Source organism: Lactuca saligna, chromosome 7, assembly GCF_052625555.1.
Source record: "Lactuca saligna cultivar CGN05327 chromosome 7, ASM5262555v1, whole genome shotgun sequence".
In the NCBI taxonomy this organism is placed as follows: Eukaryota; Viridiplantae; Streptophyta; class Magnoliopsida; order Asterales; family Asteraceae; genus Lactuca; species Lactuca saligna.
This window is the reverse complement of record NC_136423.1, coordinates 139,209,023-139,223,399: the sequence shown is the minus strand read 5'-3', so window position 1 is coordinate 139,223,399 and position 14,377 is coordinate 139,209,023. Positions and strand designations below refer to the sequence as shown.

The 14,377-nt window shown below is 36.7% G+C and overlaps 1 protein-coding gene across 1 annotated transcript; it reads right to left on the bottom strand.

Moving 5' to 3' along the window:
* Positions 1 to 11,563: 11,563 nt before the first annotated feature.
* Positions 11,564 to 12,184, bottom strand: LOC145007291 (uncharacterized). The gene is made up of 2 exons (XM_078966254.1): positions 11,956 to 12,184; positions 11,564 to 11,886 (listed from the first exon to the last, which is right to left on the bottom strand). The coding sequence occupies exons 1-2, from the start codon at positions 12,182 to 12,184 to the stop codon at positions 11,564 to 11,566; spliced, it is 552 nt and encodes a 183-aa protein (XP_078822380.1).
* Positions 12,185 to 14,377: the final 2,193 nt, after the last annotated feature.

The window sequence follows — 14,377 nt, the reverse complement described above, 5'->3', positions numbered from 1 at the left end:
TTATGGCCCGTCGAAGTTTTACGGCAAAACCGGCACGACACCGGGAAGCGTAAATAGTGAATTTATGATAGAGCGAGATTTATCCTTAGCAATCTAAACAAAAGTCGTAGAATATGTTAAACTAAGAGCGTCGATAAAAAGAACACCCAAATCTGACTTCGTATGAGGAAGTTATGATTTTTCTAAGATTCGACTTAGCAGTGCACGACCCGAAACTCGAATTTTAGTTCGAGCGGTTTTTGGCTTACGTGACCTAAATGAGGGTTCAAGATCTCATTAATAGGAACTCAACGGTAAAAAGACAGACGAAAACGGAGTCGGTATGAAGGAGTTACGAATTCTTCGCGGTCATTTAACAGTCTAAACGCCTCGTACTGTTAAATTTAAGATCGGTCGAGAATTAGCCGACAGAGTCAAAATGAAAGTTGTAGATATTATTTTTACCTACGCGTGGATATAAAGAACGTCAAAAACGGAGGTCGTATGTGAAAGTTACAGATTTTAGAAGTCGGAAGTGTGTTGTGCGAAAATGGGTGATGTGGCACAATCTTGGCCATTGCTTTCTCCCCAAGTCTTGCCACTAGATGGTGACATTTGGCACCAAGTTCAGCCATTTTCACCCTATAAATACCACCTCTCCCACCCTCATTTTCTTCACACCTTTCCCATTCTTTCTTCTCTTTACTCTCTCTCTCTCTCTCTAGAACCTCTCTCTAGCCCCGAAATCCCCCGAAAAGCCTAGGGAACCTCCCTAGCACGAGGCGGAAGCCCCGGAGTGCTCGACGGCTCCGAGAAGAAGAGATTTTCGGCTCGGAAACGCTGCTCCAAGCAAAGTCTGATTTTCTATAAAACTCGCTGTAAGTGAGCTACGCCTACGCTATTTTTAATATAGTTTTTATTTAATTATATTAACGTTATTAAGAACATATAATAAATACTTGGGCTATTATTATGGGTTATATAAGTATTTTTTTAACGCATATATAATAGTAATAATAGCCAGACTATTAATTAATCTCGGCGAATAATAGACTAAAATCTATTGGTGATAATACTAGGTTTCGTCGAAGGAAATTATTTTAAAGTAAACGAAGCGTTGTCCGAGTACCGAGTCACCACCTTCTCAGGTGAGTGCATGGTCCCTTTCATCTTACACATAGATATGAAGTATTTATTATATAATTTACGTGTTTGTGAGTGCATGGTCTCTTTCATCTTACACATAGATATGAAGTATTTTAATATAAATTACGTGTTATGTGTGCATATTGTCTGAATACTTGTTATCTATGCTGGTGAAAGATTTTTATACTTGTTTTTAATGATGTAAAATGTATAAAGTATTTTATATCTACAAAATATGTTGGGTAAAACATGGATAGATGAATGATGATGGATAAAAGCTGAAATAGAGGAACATTACTAGTACAGACCTAGTGTCCTATAGGTATACATTGGCAGCAGTGGACCTAGTACCCTATAGATGAGCACTGGCAGCTACACCACAACCCGTAGATGATTTAGATCTACAGTAAACATCCTAGCAGCTGCGCTCTAAGGATAGTATCGGCAGCCTGGCCCTTCAAATCTATTTATAGGGCAAATTTGGCCCTTCCCACGTCGTGGCAACCTTTTTCCACGTCGTGGGCTTGGTCGTCACTGCATGCGTCATCCCAAGTTGCATCTGGGGTCTCCCGGAGGTGTCAGGACACTTGCCACGTCGTGGCACTGCTTGCCACGTCGTGGTCTCTGACAGTTTTGGGGTTTCGCGCCCCGAACTTCAGAAATTCATAACTTTCGCATACGAACTCCGTTTTCGACGTTCTTTATATCGCCGTGAAGGTGAGATTATGCTCTACAACTCTCGTTTAGAATCCATTGGCTAATTTTGACTTTATTTTTAATATATTATAAGTATATTACTTATATATTATCTATAGTAGGCCGGGATAGGAAAACTCCGTTCGAAATTCATAACTCCTTCATCTGAACTCTGTTTTCGTCTGTCTTTTTATCGTCGGACTACTATCGAAGAAATCTTTGACTCTCGTTTAGATCACTAAGGCTAGATATCTATCTACCTTAAATCACTATTTACGTCGCCCTGGGTCACGCTAGGTCGTGTCGGTTCTATCGCGAAACTTCGACAGGTCATAACTTCTTCATTATAACTCGGATTTTGGCGTTCTTTATATGCACGGAAACCTTGTGATATATACTAAAACTTGGTTAAGATTAATAATTCTAAATAATCTTCCATCAAAAAGTCATTTTTGATGCTTATCGTCTCTAAATTGACTAGCCCGGATCTACGGGCGTTACAGAATGTCTCTGAAAAATAAAGGAATCTGCCCCCTGATTTAGTCAGCCTTCCAATTCACCTTTTTCAATCCCTCCACCTGAGATTTTTTGATCAAATCCAACAAAGGCAAAGTAATAACCATCCTCAAACAAATATCCCTAATAGGAGCACTACCTACCTTATGGCCCAAAGCATCGACAATCAGATTGACCTTCCCAGGGTGGTACATGATCTCACAATCATAGTCCTTAACCACATCCTGATGGGATTTCAGCAATACATCAATCCTATGGTGTACATGCAAACCCTAATAGCTTTTGGATCCAATTTGTCTAATGAACATGCAATTGAATATCCAAAGCTATAAACCCTAGATCTAGCATACAGTTAATCATATTAACATAAGATAGGGTTTAGATCTTACCTTTGATTGTTATATAGCAATAACAATCAATCCTTGGCTTCAGAAAGTTTAGTGCCTCAAGTGTTGCACCTCTAATGGAGTCACAAACACCACTAAGCAACTTGGATGAAGAGGGAAGAGAGGGGAGGCACCAAAAACGGCTGGAAACCCTAAAGGAAGTGTTAGCCACGTTTTTGGTGCCCAAGGGTTCCTTATATACTCAGGAAATTAGGGTTATCAAACAAGGAATCCCTAATTTGACTGCTTAAGCCCCAAGCAGCCCATGGACCCCTTCTGGAACATGCCTTGGACGATTTCTAACGGGCTTCCCCATAGAATTCGTCCAACCTATAATTCCAAGGTGATCCATAGCCCAATTACAATTATCTTATAATTACAATTCCAGTCCCCTAAGTTTAATTAATTTCTTTTAGCCACAAAATTAATTCTTAATTAATTCTTGACTAATATTAGTTAAACATTATGATTTCTCCTTTAATATATTATTCTTATAATATATTAATAAATCATAATTAATCCTTTCTCTCCTTAATTCATCCTACATATTGTTATGGTGAAGGCAACCCAAAAGGACCATGCTCATAATCGGGTCAAGTACATACCAAAATAGTTATGGACTTAGACACTAATCCAACAGTCTCCAACTTGGATAAGTCTAATAATTATTTTGCATAACTTCAGAACCTGATCAACAATCGTAGTTTTCAAAAGCTGTTGTCAACTCTGATCTTATCAGATACGTGTGTCCTTTAGATATGAGATCATATATTCCTCCGTTATCAAGATATCATATAGACATTAGACATGAATTTTAATCATTCTATCTATACTATTTCCCGACTTCTGATTTATGACGACTGACAACAGACTACAATTGAACACATCAAATTAGTCCCGGCTTAGTCAAGCTCTTTAGGTGTCATCACTAAATCATCGAGGGGCCCACATATATCGTTTTATCCCACTTTGGGCAAAAGGAATGGATAAACCTCAACTCAAATGCTCACTTGCTTTTACTGATCGAATCACACACAACAATAAGTTTTATAACACCAAGTTACTGGTGCGTTTACTTATCATCAATGTGCAACCGACCAAAAAATAACAACTCACACGTCTCGGTTTCAAGAATATACAATATTATCGACTCACAATCACTCGTGATGAAATCTATGAAGTGATTCTTGTGAGTGTGGGTTTAATCCAATATTCTAATCTTATTAAATCCCTCATGAACTCTGCAACAAACTTGTGCTATGTCTAAACTCTTTAGACAATCTACATACTCTTCATGACAGTCTTCCTTCATACCTACTTCCAACGTATGACCGACTGTGGAGGTTCGAATAACCCAGTTATTCTGGTAGTCAAAACATGCAAACTGAAACACAACAATAATACTTAATCCTATATGGCTCTAAACTTGTGGGAGTAAATAAAACACTTTTGTTTAAACACCATATTGATTACTCATTATTCATCATTTAGTGTTTCAAAAAATCAACTTATTACTCAAATTACAACAATTGTTTTCCTATGCTTCGCGCATGCACACTATGTTTACCTATGGTCCATACTTTGTGAAATAGATCAATTGAAAACTTTTCCAATGATGCTTATTTCACAACTCCTTATCCTTATCATTAGTGTAAGAATACAAATTCCTTACCACTACTAGAATATGCTAGATTCTAACATTTTATGCAATGATCCTTTCGCAAAATCATAGCACAAAAGTCACCAAGACTTGGCCAATGAAATTACAAAGCACTCTATCGGAAATTGTTACAAGACAATTCCATAGACGTGAAGTCTCACATTCAAAGTACATTCCTTTGAACATTCTTCTTGCATAAAATTTTATAATCTAGACATAGACTCTCAATATCCAACTCCCAATATGGAAACATTTATATATTCACCATATGAAAACTCATTCTTAATAGAATCTTATCTAATTATAATAATGTCGATATGGTCCATCCAATACCATACTTCCAACTACTCACACGTGACCAATCCTCAACGAACTTTGGATAGTCCTTTGATAGTTGTTTAGTTATTTTTGTCAAAACTGATTCTAGTCCTTTTTTCCTCTTAATGCGCCAGACATTTGGAAAATTTTAGAATGGTCAAATATTATAGCATTTGCAATCGATCCTATACCCGAATCATATGGGACATGATGCATAATGTCTTACATAAAGATATGATACTTTATCAATCTTCTGTCATAATATTTTATGTGTCATGTTCTCACAATTCGAACTATTAAGAGGGATGCCGTAATCATAATCGAAATTTGAGAACACACTATGTATACTTTGACTAAATTTATTAAAATTTCTCAATCTAAGCTTTAGATTTTGAAACGAAGTATAATATTCTCTCCCTTAATTACAGCAAAACAACTTTTCAACCCATGCAACTTTGCAAATTGAATCTTTGTTTTTCTATAATTAATATTGCTAACTTGCAATACTTGCCATAATAACCATACAAGCATAACACTTATGCTCCCACTATCATGATTATTATTATTATCATATAAGCATAACACTTATGCTCCCACTAGCTTTGACATGTATTCAGAAAATAGTTGAACTTCCAGAAAACAATGCCTATTGAATTTCTGAAGTTCATATTTCTAATACCAGATGCTTTGATAAGCCTTTATCTAAGCTTCTTAAACTTATACACCTTTTCCTTAGATAGTTCATATGTGTGTCTAAACAATTTAGAAATTATATCAACAAGTCCCAAATGTTAGACTAATCACCAAGTTTCACAATTCGAACTATGGAAAGGGATGTCGTAACCATAATCGAACTTGAGAATACAATTTTGACAATTACTGTCTTCTTAAAATATCTCTTAGTGAAAGCATTTCCTCACTATCATTTAAATGAAGGAGGGAATCTTATTACACTTAGATTTTATGGTGTATGTGTTCCTATCCATGTGAATTTGCCAAAACCAAGTTTGCGACAATTGAACTTTCTTGATTTCTAGCCTTATGGTAACATGAGTGCCCACCATGTCTTCCAAGTAGTTTAGCAACTTATCCTTACATATCAATGTACTTTCCATCGATTAAGGCCCTTTGTCTTTATGCATTCAAATGAGAACTCATGGAACTCACATACATAATTAACTCAATTGGAATGGTACATAAACAAAATAATGTCAACATGATAGGTTGTAAACCTCAAGTCATGTGCTAGTGATGATTAACTAGGTTTATTCTCGAATTTGTTCTTGAAACCTTTCAAGACCATTAAGGCTCCCACTTACTCCTTGACATATAGGATTCACTTGTCAAGAAAATTTTCTTGATAAACAAATATTCAAAAGTTGGTGTAGCTTTTATCAAGACAAAACACTTCACAAAATTGGTCCTAGTTGGTCTTTGTCTTATCCAAGACATCACAACTTTCCAATTTCAAATGTGCAAGAATTAGAAAACCTTTCCATATTCCACATTTGATGAGTGTTTTAAACCTACTTAAGACGTTTCACTCAAGTCACAATCTTGACTCTAAGACTTGATATTGGAACGAAGTATGATTGACTTCTTGATTTAACCATTTCTACAATTCTCGATTCTTCTTCTTAGACATGCAATTGCACTAAGACTCACTTAGAGGATCAATTGAGACATGGTTCTTAATCATTAAGACCTATCATAAAACACAATAAAAGTTATTCACCCTTCTTTTTAGAATAGAGAAACTTTTATCATTCTGCCTTTCGTGATTCTTATTATTCGTTCTACCATTCATTGAAACCTTTTCAATTAACTCAGAGTTACACTTAATCTTATAAGTATAATCATATTTACTAAACTTTAGTAAATCTTGACGAATATCTTTATCACTCTTGTGGTGGACTTGATCGATGCACAACATTGTGAACTCGATCTCCTAGTCCTTCACTTGACTCTTATCAATGAATTAGTCTTGAATTTCCCATTATAAAGTTTCTCATTCATCACACAACCAAGTTGTATGATTCCAAGTTTCTTTCCAATTGAAACTTGGGCGATGAGAAGCTCTCCCTATTTGGAAAATTCTCGACATTTCCACAAATAACATAATTAAGAATCAAATCCATTATTGCTAATAATAGAAACCTTCAAACATCAATTTTTCATTCATGCCATTGCAAGGATAAATAAATAAGATAAAATCAAAAATTATTTTATTGCGGAAAAACTTGTCCTTACAATGCAATTCAACTGAAAAACTATACTATTACATATTTCTTAGAAATCTACCCTAACTCTAAAGTAGCAGCTCAAAAATCCGATCTTTGAATCCATGCTATCGAAATCCATTTCTTCGTGATCAGATTCAACAACTTTTTCCTTAAGCTTCCTTTCTTTTCTTCGATCGTGCAAAACATTAAAATGTAATCTTATCGCATCATGTATTAAGAATAAAAAATAGGAACTTACAAAGTTAGTTAATGGATTTTACTTGAAGTAGAGCCATACGTCTTGACTCTCCCATCTTTTAGATCTCTCAGGTAAACAGGACAGCTTCGTGTCTAATGCCCTTTTTCTTGGCAATAAAAGCAAATGGACTCTTTTGGAATGACACAAGGGACTATCTCAGAGTTTACCTTTTCTGGATCTCCATTGTCATCATTTTCAATGTCCATTGAAGTTTGGGAGTTTGATTCACCAAACAAATTTTCTTGACCAGCATGCCAAATCATTGTTGATTCAACAACTATAAGCAAATAGGTGAGATCAATGAGGGTCATGTCGTGGTCGATCATATACTACTCTTTAACGAACTCACCATATGATTCAGGAAGTGACTGAAGAACCAAGTCAACAGCCAAGTCACTTGAAATCTCGACACCCAACATGTTTAACCTATGAATGTGTGACTTCATCTCTAAGACGTGTGCACACACAGACTTTCCATCTTCATGCTTAATTGCCAATAGGGCTTGAGTGAGCTTGAACTTTTCAAGCCTTCGAACTTGTGGGTTAGGGAGAACAATCGGAGGAGGTGGAGGAAGTGAATCATGACTCTCATTTCCTTGATCGTATCTTGGAACGTCATCTTCAATTGGAAAGCTTGTTCCAAAGGATTTGGGAAGACCATTGCAAGATTCAGACATCTACAAAACGGTAGAAAATTCAAGTTTCGTTGATTGAGTCCTTAATAGAACACCCAAATGAATTATTATGGCTAGGATCCAACACAATACTCTACAACCTAGAAGAGGGATGCCGTAATCTATTTTCAGAATTTTTGAAGGTAGGTAAATGACAATTTACCAATTTCCATCATGAAAAACGAAAAAGAAATTTAAGTTTTAAATGAATTGAAACTCCTAGATATTTTGAGATTCATTGAACTTTTCAATGGCATGTTTAATCTCGATTATGCCCTTCAAGTTTGCGACTGGGATGCCAAGGATCACAAACAAGGTGTGAATAAACATACGAATCTACGTGGTGCACTCAATGCTACTATCACCCAATCAATGTGCCAATTAGCCACACACGCTCCATTGATCTATAACAAACATCGAGTCACCCTTCACTACCAATGTCATCCCCAAATTAGTGTGCCGGTTAACCACACACGCTCCACTAACGTTTGATAAGGGTACGGAGTGTAATTCCATGGATTAGCATATAATTTCACATTTTGCCTAAAGTAACTATGATTTTGGAATTTATAAAAGCATTTAGTTACTTTGTACTTCGTTATACTTATAATGGAAGGTTTCTGTCCTATCTTACCCGTTCGACTAACGACCCTCCACTAGTCAAGAGTGCAGTGGGTAAGAGTGGATACCCATTCAATCGCCATTTTATAGGCAATTTCCCTAAACACCCCTTATAGACCAGCTTTCATGAATGAGGCCTACTAATGCTAAGACTGACTGTTTACTCATATATATATATATATATATATATATATATATATATATATATATATATATATATAATATTAGACTTTTAATGTTATATATAGTATAGGGTGTATTTTACACTTTTAAAAACTAGGTGGTCAAATTTGATAAATTATACTTTTAATTTAATTAAATGTAAACCAAAACTTTATGGGTTTATTAAATCTCTTTTAGTTATACACTTTAATTAATTAATAAAACCATAACAGTGTGATTTGAACTTTTGAAATTACAAGGGTTTTAGGATTTAAAATTTCAAATTAAGACTTTTAATTAAATTTTAAAATCCAAAACTTGAGGGCAAGTTTTGAAACTTTTCAAAACATTAGGGTTTAACTTATTTAAATTTCAAAAAACAAAACTTTTAAGTTCAAATTTAAACTATAAAACCTAAAGGGAGTAATTTGAAACTTTTTCACAAGATAATTCAAATCTAAATTACAAATAATCAATATTTATCTAATAAAACAAAAGATTATCTAAATTTGACCATTATCTTCATTTTTGGTAAGGATATTCACCCAAAATCAATAAAAATCGGATTTTATGAATTAAAAAAGTTTATGGTAAGTATCTCAAGCCAAGACAACAAGAAAATCGCCAAAAAACGTTGTCAAATCCATGGACTCGCCAAGTCAAGGACGAGACTCACCGAGTCAGCAAGCCAGAGGGCAAAAAGCTTCATTTTTCATGCACTTTTCGATCAAGTAAGCATCAAATTCACTAAAAAAACAGCCCTAGGCTCTGATACCACTGATGGGATTTCAAGAATACATCAATCCTATGGTGTACATTCAAACCCTAATAGCTTTTGGATCCAATTTGTCTAATGAACATGCAATTGAATATCCAAAGCTATAAACCCTAGATCTAGCATACAATTAATCATATTAACATAAAATAGGGTTTAGATATTTCCTTTGATTGTTATATAGCAATAACAATCAATCCTTGGCTTCAGAAAGCTTAGTGCATCAAGTGTTGCATCTCTAATGGAGTCACAAACATCACTAAACAACTTGGATGAAGAGGGAAGAGAGGGGAGGCACCAAAAACAGATGGAAACCCTAAAGGAAGTGTTAGCCACGTTTTTGGTGCCCAAGGGTTCCTTATATACTTAGGCAATTAGGGTTATCAAACAAGGAAACCCTAATTTGACTGCTTAAGCCCTAAGCAGCCCATAGACCCCTTCTGGAACATGCCTTGGACGATTTCTAATGGGCTTCCCTAAAGAATTCGTCCAACCTATTATTCCAAAGTGATCCATAGCCCAATTGCAATTATCTTATAATTTAAATTCCAGACCCCTAAGTTTAATTAATCTCTTTTAGCCACAAAATTAATTCTTAATTAATTCTTGACTAATATTAATTAAACATTCTGATTTATCCTTTGATATATTATTCTTATAATATATTAACAAATCATAATTTATCCTTTCTCTCCTTAATTCATCCTACATATTGCTATGGTGAAGGCAACCCAAAAGGACCATGCTCATAATCAGGTCAAGTACATACCAAAATAGTTATGGACTTAGACACTAATCCAACACATGCAACCATCTTCACCGCCGCATATTCAAATCCGGATGATCCATCATATACCTCAAACTCTTGTATCAATGTAGATATTACATCTAACCCCATACATATAGTGCCTCCAAATCTTGAAGAAAAAAACCATAGCCCCCAACTTTAAATCATGTGCAGGGTAGTTCACCTCATGAGGCTTCAGTTGTCTTGAAGCATAAGCAATCACATGACTCCTCTACATAAGAACATCTCCCAAAATTGATATAGAAACATCACAATAAACTAAAAAAGCATCCATACCATCAGGAAGCATGAGGATAGGGCCTCGCATAATCTTTGTCTCAAAGTCTCGAATGTCGACTGATAATCGAGCCCCCGCCAAAAAGTAACATTCTTTTTTGTCAAGCGGGTCAACGACATTGCAATCATGTAAAAATCCTAGATAAATCTATGATAATACCCTGCAAGACCAAGGAATCTCTGAATCTCAAATGGTTTCTCGGAACCTCCAATCGCATTATGGCCTTGATCTTGACTGGTTCAACCAATATACCCTTCTGGTTGACGATGTTCCCCAAAAACTACACCTCACGTAACCAGAACTCATATTTGGAGAATTTGACATACAACCTCTCTCTCCTCAAAGTCTCCAACACCTTTTACACGTGATCCTTTTTCTGATCCTTGGTATTGGAATAGACCATAATATTATATATGAATACGATCGCCGACCGATCCAACATCAGCCTGCAAACCCGGTTCATGAGATCCATGATCGCTTTAGGTGCATTGGTGAGCCCGAATGGCATCACCACGAACTTGTAATGATCATAAAGATTCGTGAAGGTCGTCTTATTCACGTTATTATCCATGAATCTCTTCTGGTGTTACCTTGAATGCAAATCAATCTTATAAAACTAAGATGCACCCTGAAGTTGGTCAAATAAATCATCGATCCTCAAGAGTGGGTCACGGTTATTCACTGTTAACTTATTCAGCTCCCAATAGTCGATACACATCCTGTGTGAACCGTCCTTCTTCTTCATGAATAGGATCAGTGCTCCCCAATGTGAGCTACCTGGTCAAATAAATCACTTGTCTAGCAGCTGCTACATCTCTGGTGGTGCCAACCGATACGGTGCCTTGGCTATTGCAGCCACACTAGGCATTATATCAATCCAAAACTCGACTTTCCTCTCAGGAGACACTCAACGTTGTCGTGCCCTTAAATCGAGTATCCACCACATAAGCCATGAACCCATAACAACCCTATTGCAGATATCTCCTGGCCCTTTCAGCTAAACAAAGATCTAGACCATGTGACACTCCTTCGCCAAGAATAACTAGTTCTCCCCCACTCAGGGTTCATACCCTCACTAGCTGGTGCTCACAGTCAATCATGGCCCCATTAGGGCCTAACCAATCTATCCCAACAATAACCTTCGATCCTTGCAAGGGCATTAACACTAAATCAATGGAGTATCTCTTGCTGAACAAATTCAGGACACACTCATGGTGAGCCCTCGAAGCACTCACAGAATGGTGATATGATATCTCAATCTCCAATGGGTAATACAGAGTCCTGGGAGAATCACAAAACTTCTTGCTAAGCACAAGAGATACAAAGGATCGGGTAACACCCCAATCAAACAACATATGAGCAGCCATACCATTGACCAAAAAAATCCCTATACAAGATCAAATATAACATGAGCATAAATAAAGAAAGCAATAAAATGCATAAAGAAATTACGTACCGGTAACCACATCTGGTGTCGCTCGAGCCTCATCGATAGCCAACTTAAATGCCTTGCTCTTCACCACAAGTTCCTCCACCTTACCCTGGCGGCCGTTAGTAATCCTCAAAGTGGCTAGTGCAGGTGTCACTATTGCTCCTCTTGACAACCTTGGACAATTGGCCCTTTTATGGCCTCTCAGGTTGTTGTGAAAACAGATCAATGCACGTCGGGGGAAATCCTTACTCATGTACCCAGTTTGACCACACCTAAAACATCCCAAACCCGACACCCAACATACCCCACGGTGCGAGTTTCCTTACTTATATAGTGACCCTGTCCATGCTGGCCCATAGAATGTGGCTCTGAAGTCTTGGTACTCTTTTCCTAGCCAACAACTATCTACATCTGCTCCGGCTTGCGCTTCGTTCGAAGCTCTAACTCAATCTCCCGCTCAGGTGCTTTCTCAATCATATCATTTAGGGTCTTGCACCCCGAAAAGCTCAAAAACTCCCTAATATCCTCTCTTAACCTCTCATGGTATATCGTCTTCTTCATCTCCTCATCCGCAACGTACTGCAGAACCAACAAAGCCCTCTCTTGGAACTTGGTGGAGATTTGAGCCTCTCATCCATCAACTCCATAATCCCCTCCTTGATGGCACCGAACATCATAGGAGTAGCATTTAAGATACTGTGAGTAACCTCAGTCGTAAAGAACTCGTGCAACCTCTCATCAATCGGTTTTATGCCTGAGCCAAAACCTGAATTAGTTCAGATCCACAACCTCCTCGAGTATTTATCACCATACTCAAACTGAAACATAAACATATAAATAATCAGCATAAGACTCGAGGTGATTCTCACTATACAGGTATCCTTAGAGTCTCCAGGTCTGCTCTTGTCTAAGGTACCAATCATGTGCTTCCAATAGTACAGGTCCAATACTACATTTCACACCTATCTGTACCCTCCCTAAGAATCGCCTTGATTCCCCTCAGTCACCACACTAGAACTATATACTATTCCTATGCTAACAACATACATACCCTAGACTTTCTTAGGAATCCTCAACTCCCACAACTCACAATACCGAGAATCTCAATCTACATCGCTGGTTGACTTATGCATGCAAGTTATACACAAATGGAATCACATTAACTATCAAATGATGACTCTACCCTACGTCCACAACCAAACAAGGAACAAGAAATCTGGCAAAATCAATCATTCTAAGGCTATATGATCCTAGTCGTATACTACTTTGAAAGCATACACTTAGCAATTAAATGAGCCGATATCAGTTCCATGTAATACCAAGTATCAAATTCCCTTAGGCTATAAGGCATCACACAAATTAGGTAAGTCTATCATAATTCCTAAAAGTATCATTAGCCCTACTCTAGCATGCAATCCTTATATTAAGCATACGAATCCTAACACATATGTATGGGTAATCTTGGGAACTACTTACTTGAGCTCAGATGATTGCATGCATCACACCCCTTTTTCTTAGTAAAAATCTTTTTAGATATTCAATTTTGTTTTCCTATAAAAATATTACAATTTCCTCAGTTTGAGTTCTGAAATACCCGAAAGTGTGCCCGAATCCCTCAAACCAAGGCTCTGATACCAACTTGAAACACCACAAAATCATGGATAAAATTTCCATTTTTTATTTAATTGAAAAACATCAAGTATTCACAACAATCCCAAAAAAATTATGTCAAATAAGACTAATCATCAGAGTACGAATCCAAATCATAAAGAAAATATGGAACATGGGTGGATGTGTTGTGATCATGTCGGACCCTTCTCTTTTGTATCGGAAGTACCTAAAACCATAAATATAACTATAAGCACAATGCTTAGTGAACTTCTCCAAAATACCATACAATAAACATATGCATTTAACAACACGTGGTTGTGTCAGGTCCATATCAACCCCATATGATAGCATGTAGCTGTGTCGGGTCCGCACCAACCCTCGGGTCCATATCAACCCATATGACAACATGTAGTTGTGTTGGGTACGTATCAACCATCGAGTCCATAATGACTTCGAGCCCAGATTGGCTCTCTCTCTCTCTCTCTCTATATATATATATATATATATATATATATATATATATATATGTATATCATTCTATCATATCAAACATACTCATATAATTACATACGTTCAACACATATAAATTAGTGGGCAGGTATTGGTGCCTTCGACCCACTAGTATGGTAAGAAGACTCACCTCTAAATGAAGATAATTGAACCGCACACTCGAACTGCTGCTAACACGGCTCCTCACACTAATCATATCCCAAATATAACCCTAATTAATAATGTGAGTTTTAACCAATAATAAACGGTCTACTTATTCCATTATCCTAATAAGGGCAAAAAGGTTATTTCTTAGCTCTAATCACATCTCAACTTATCAATCCTA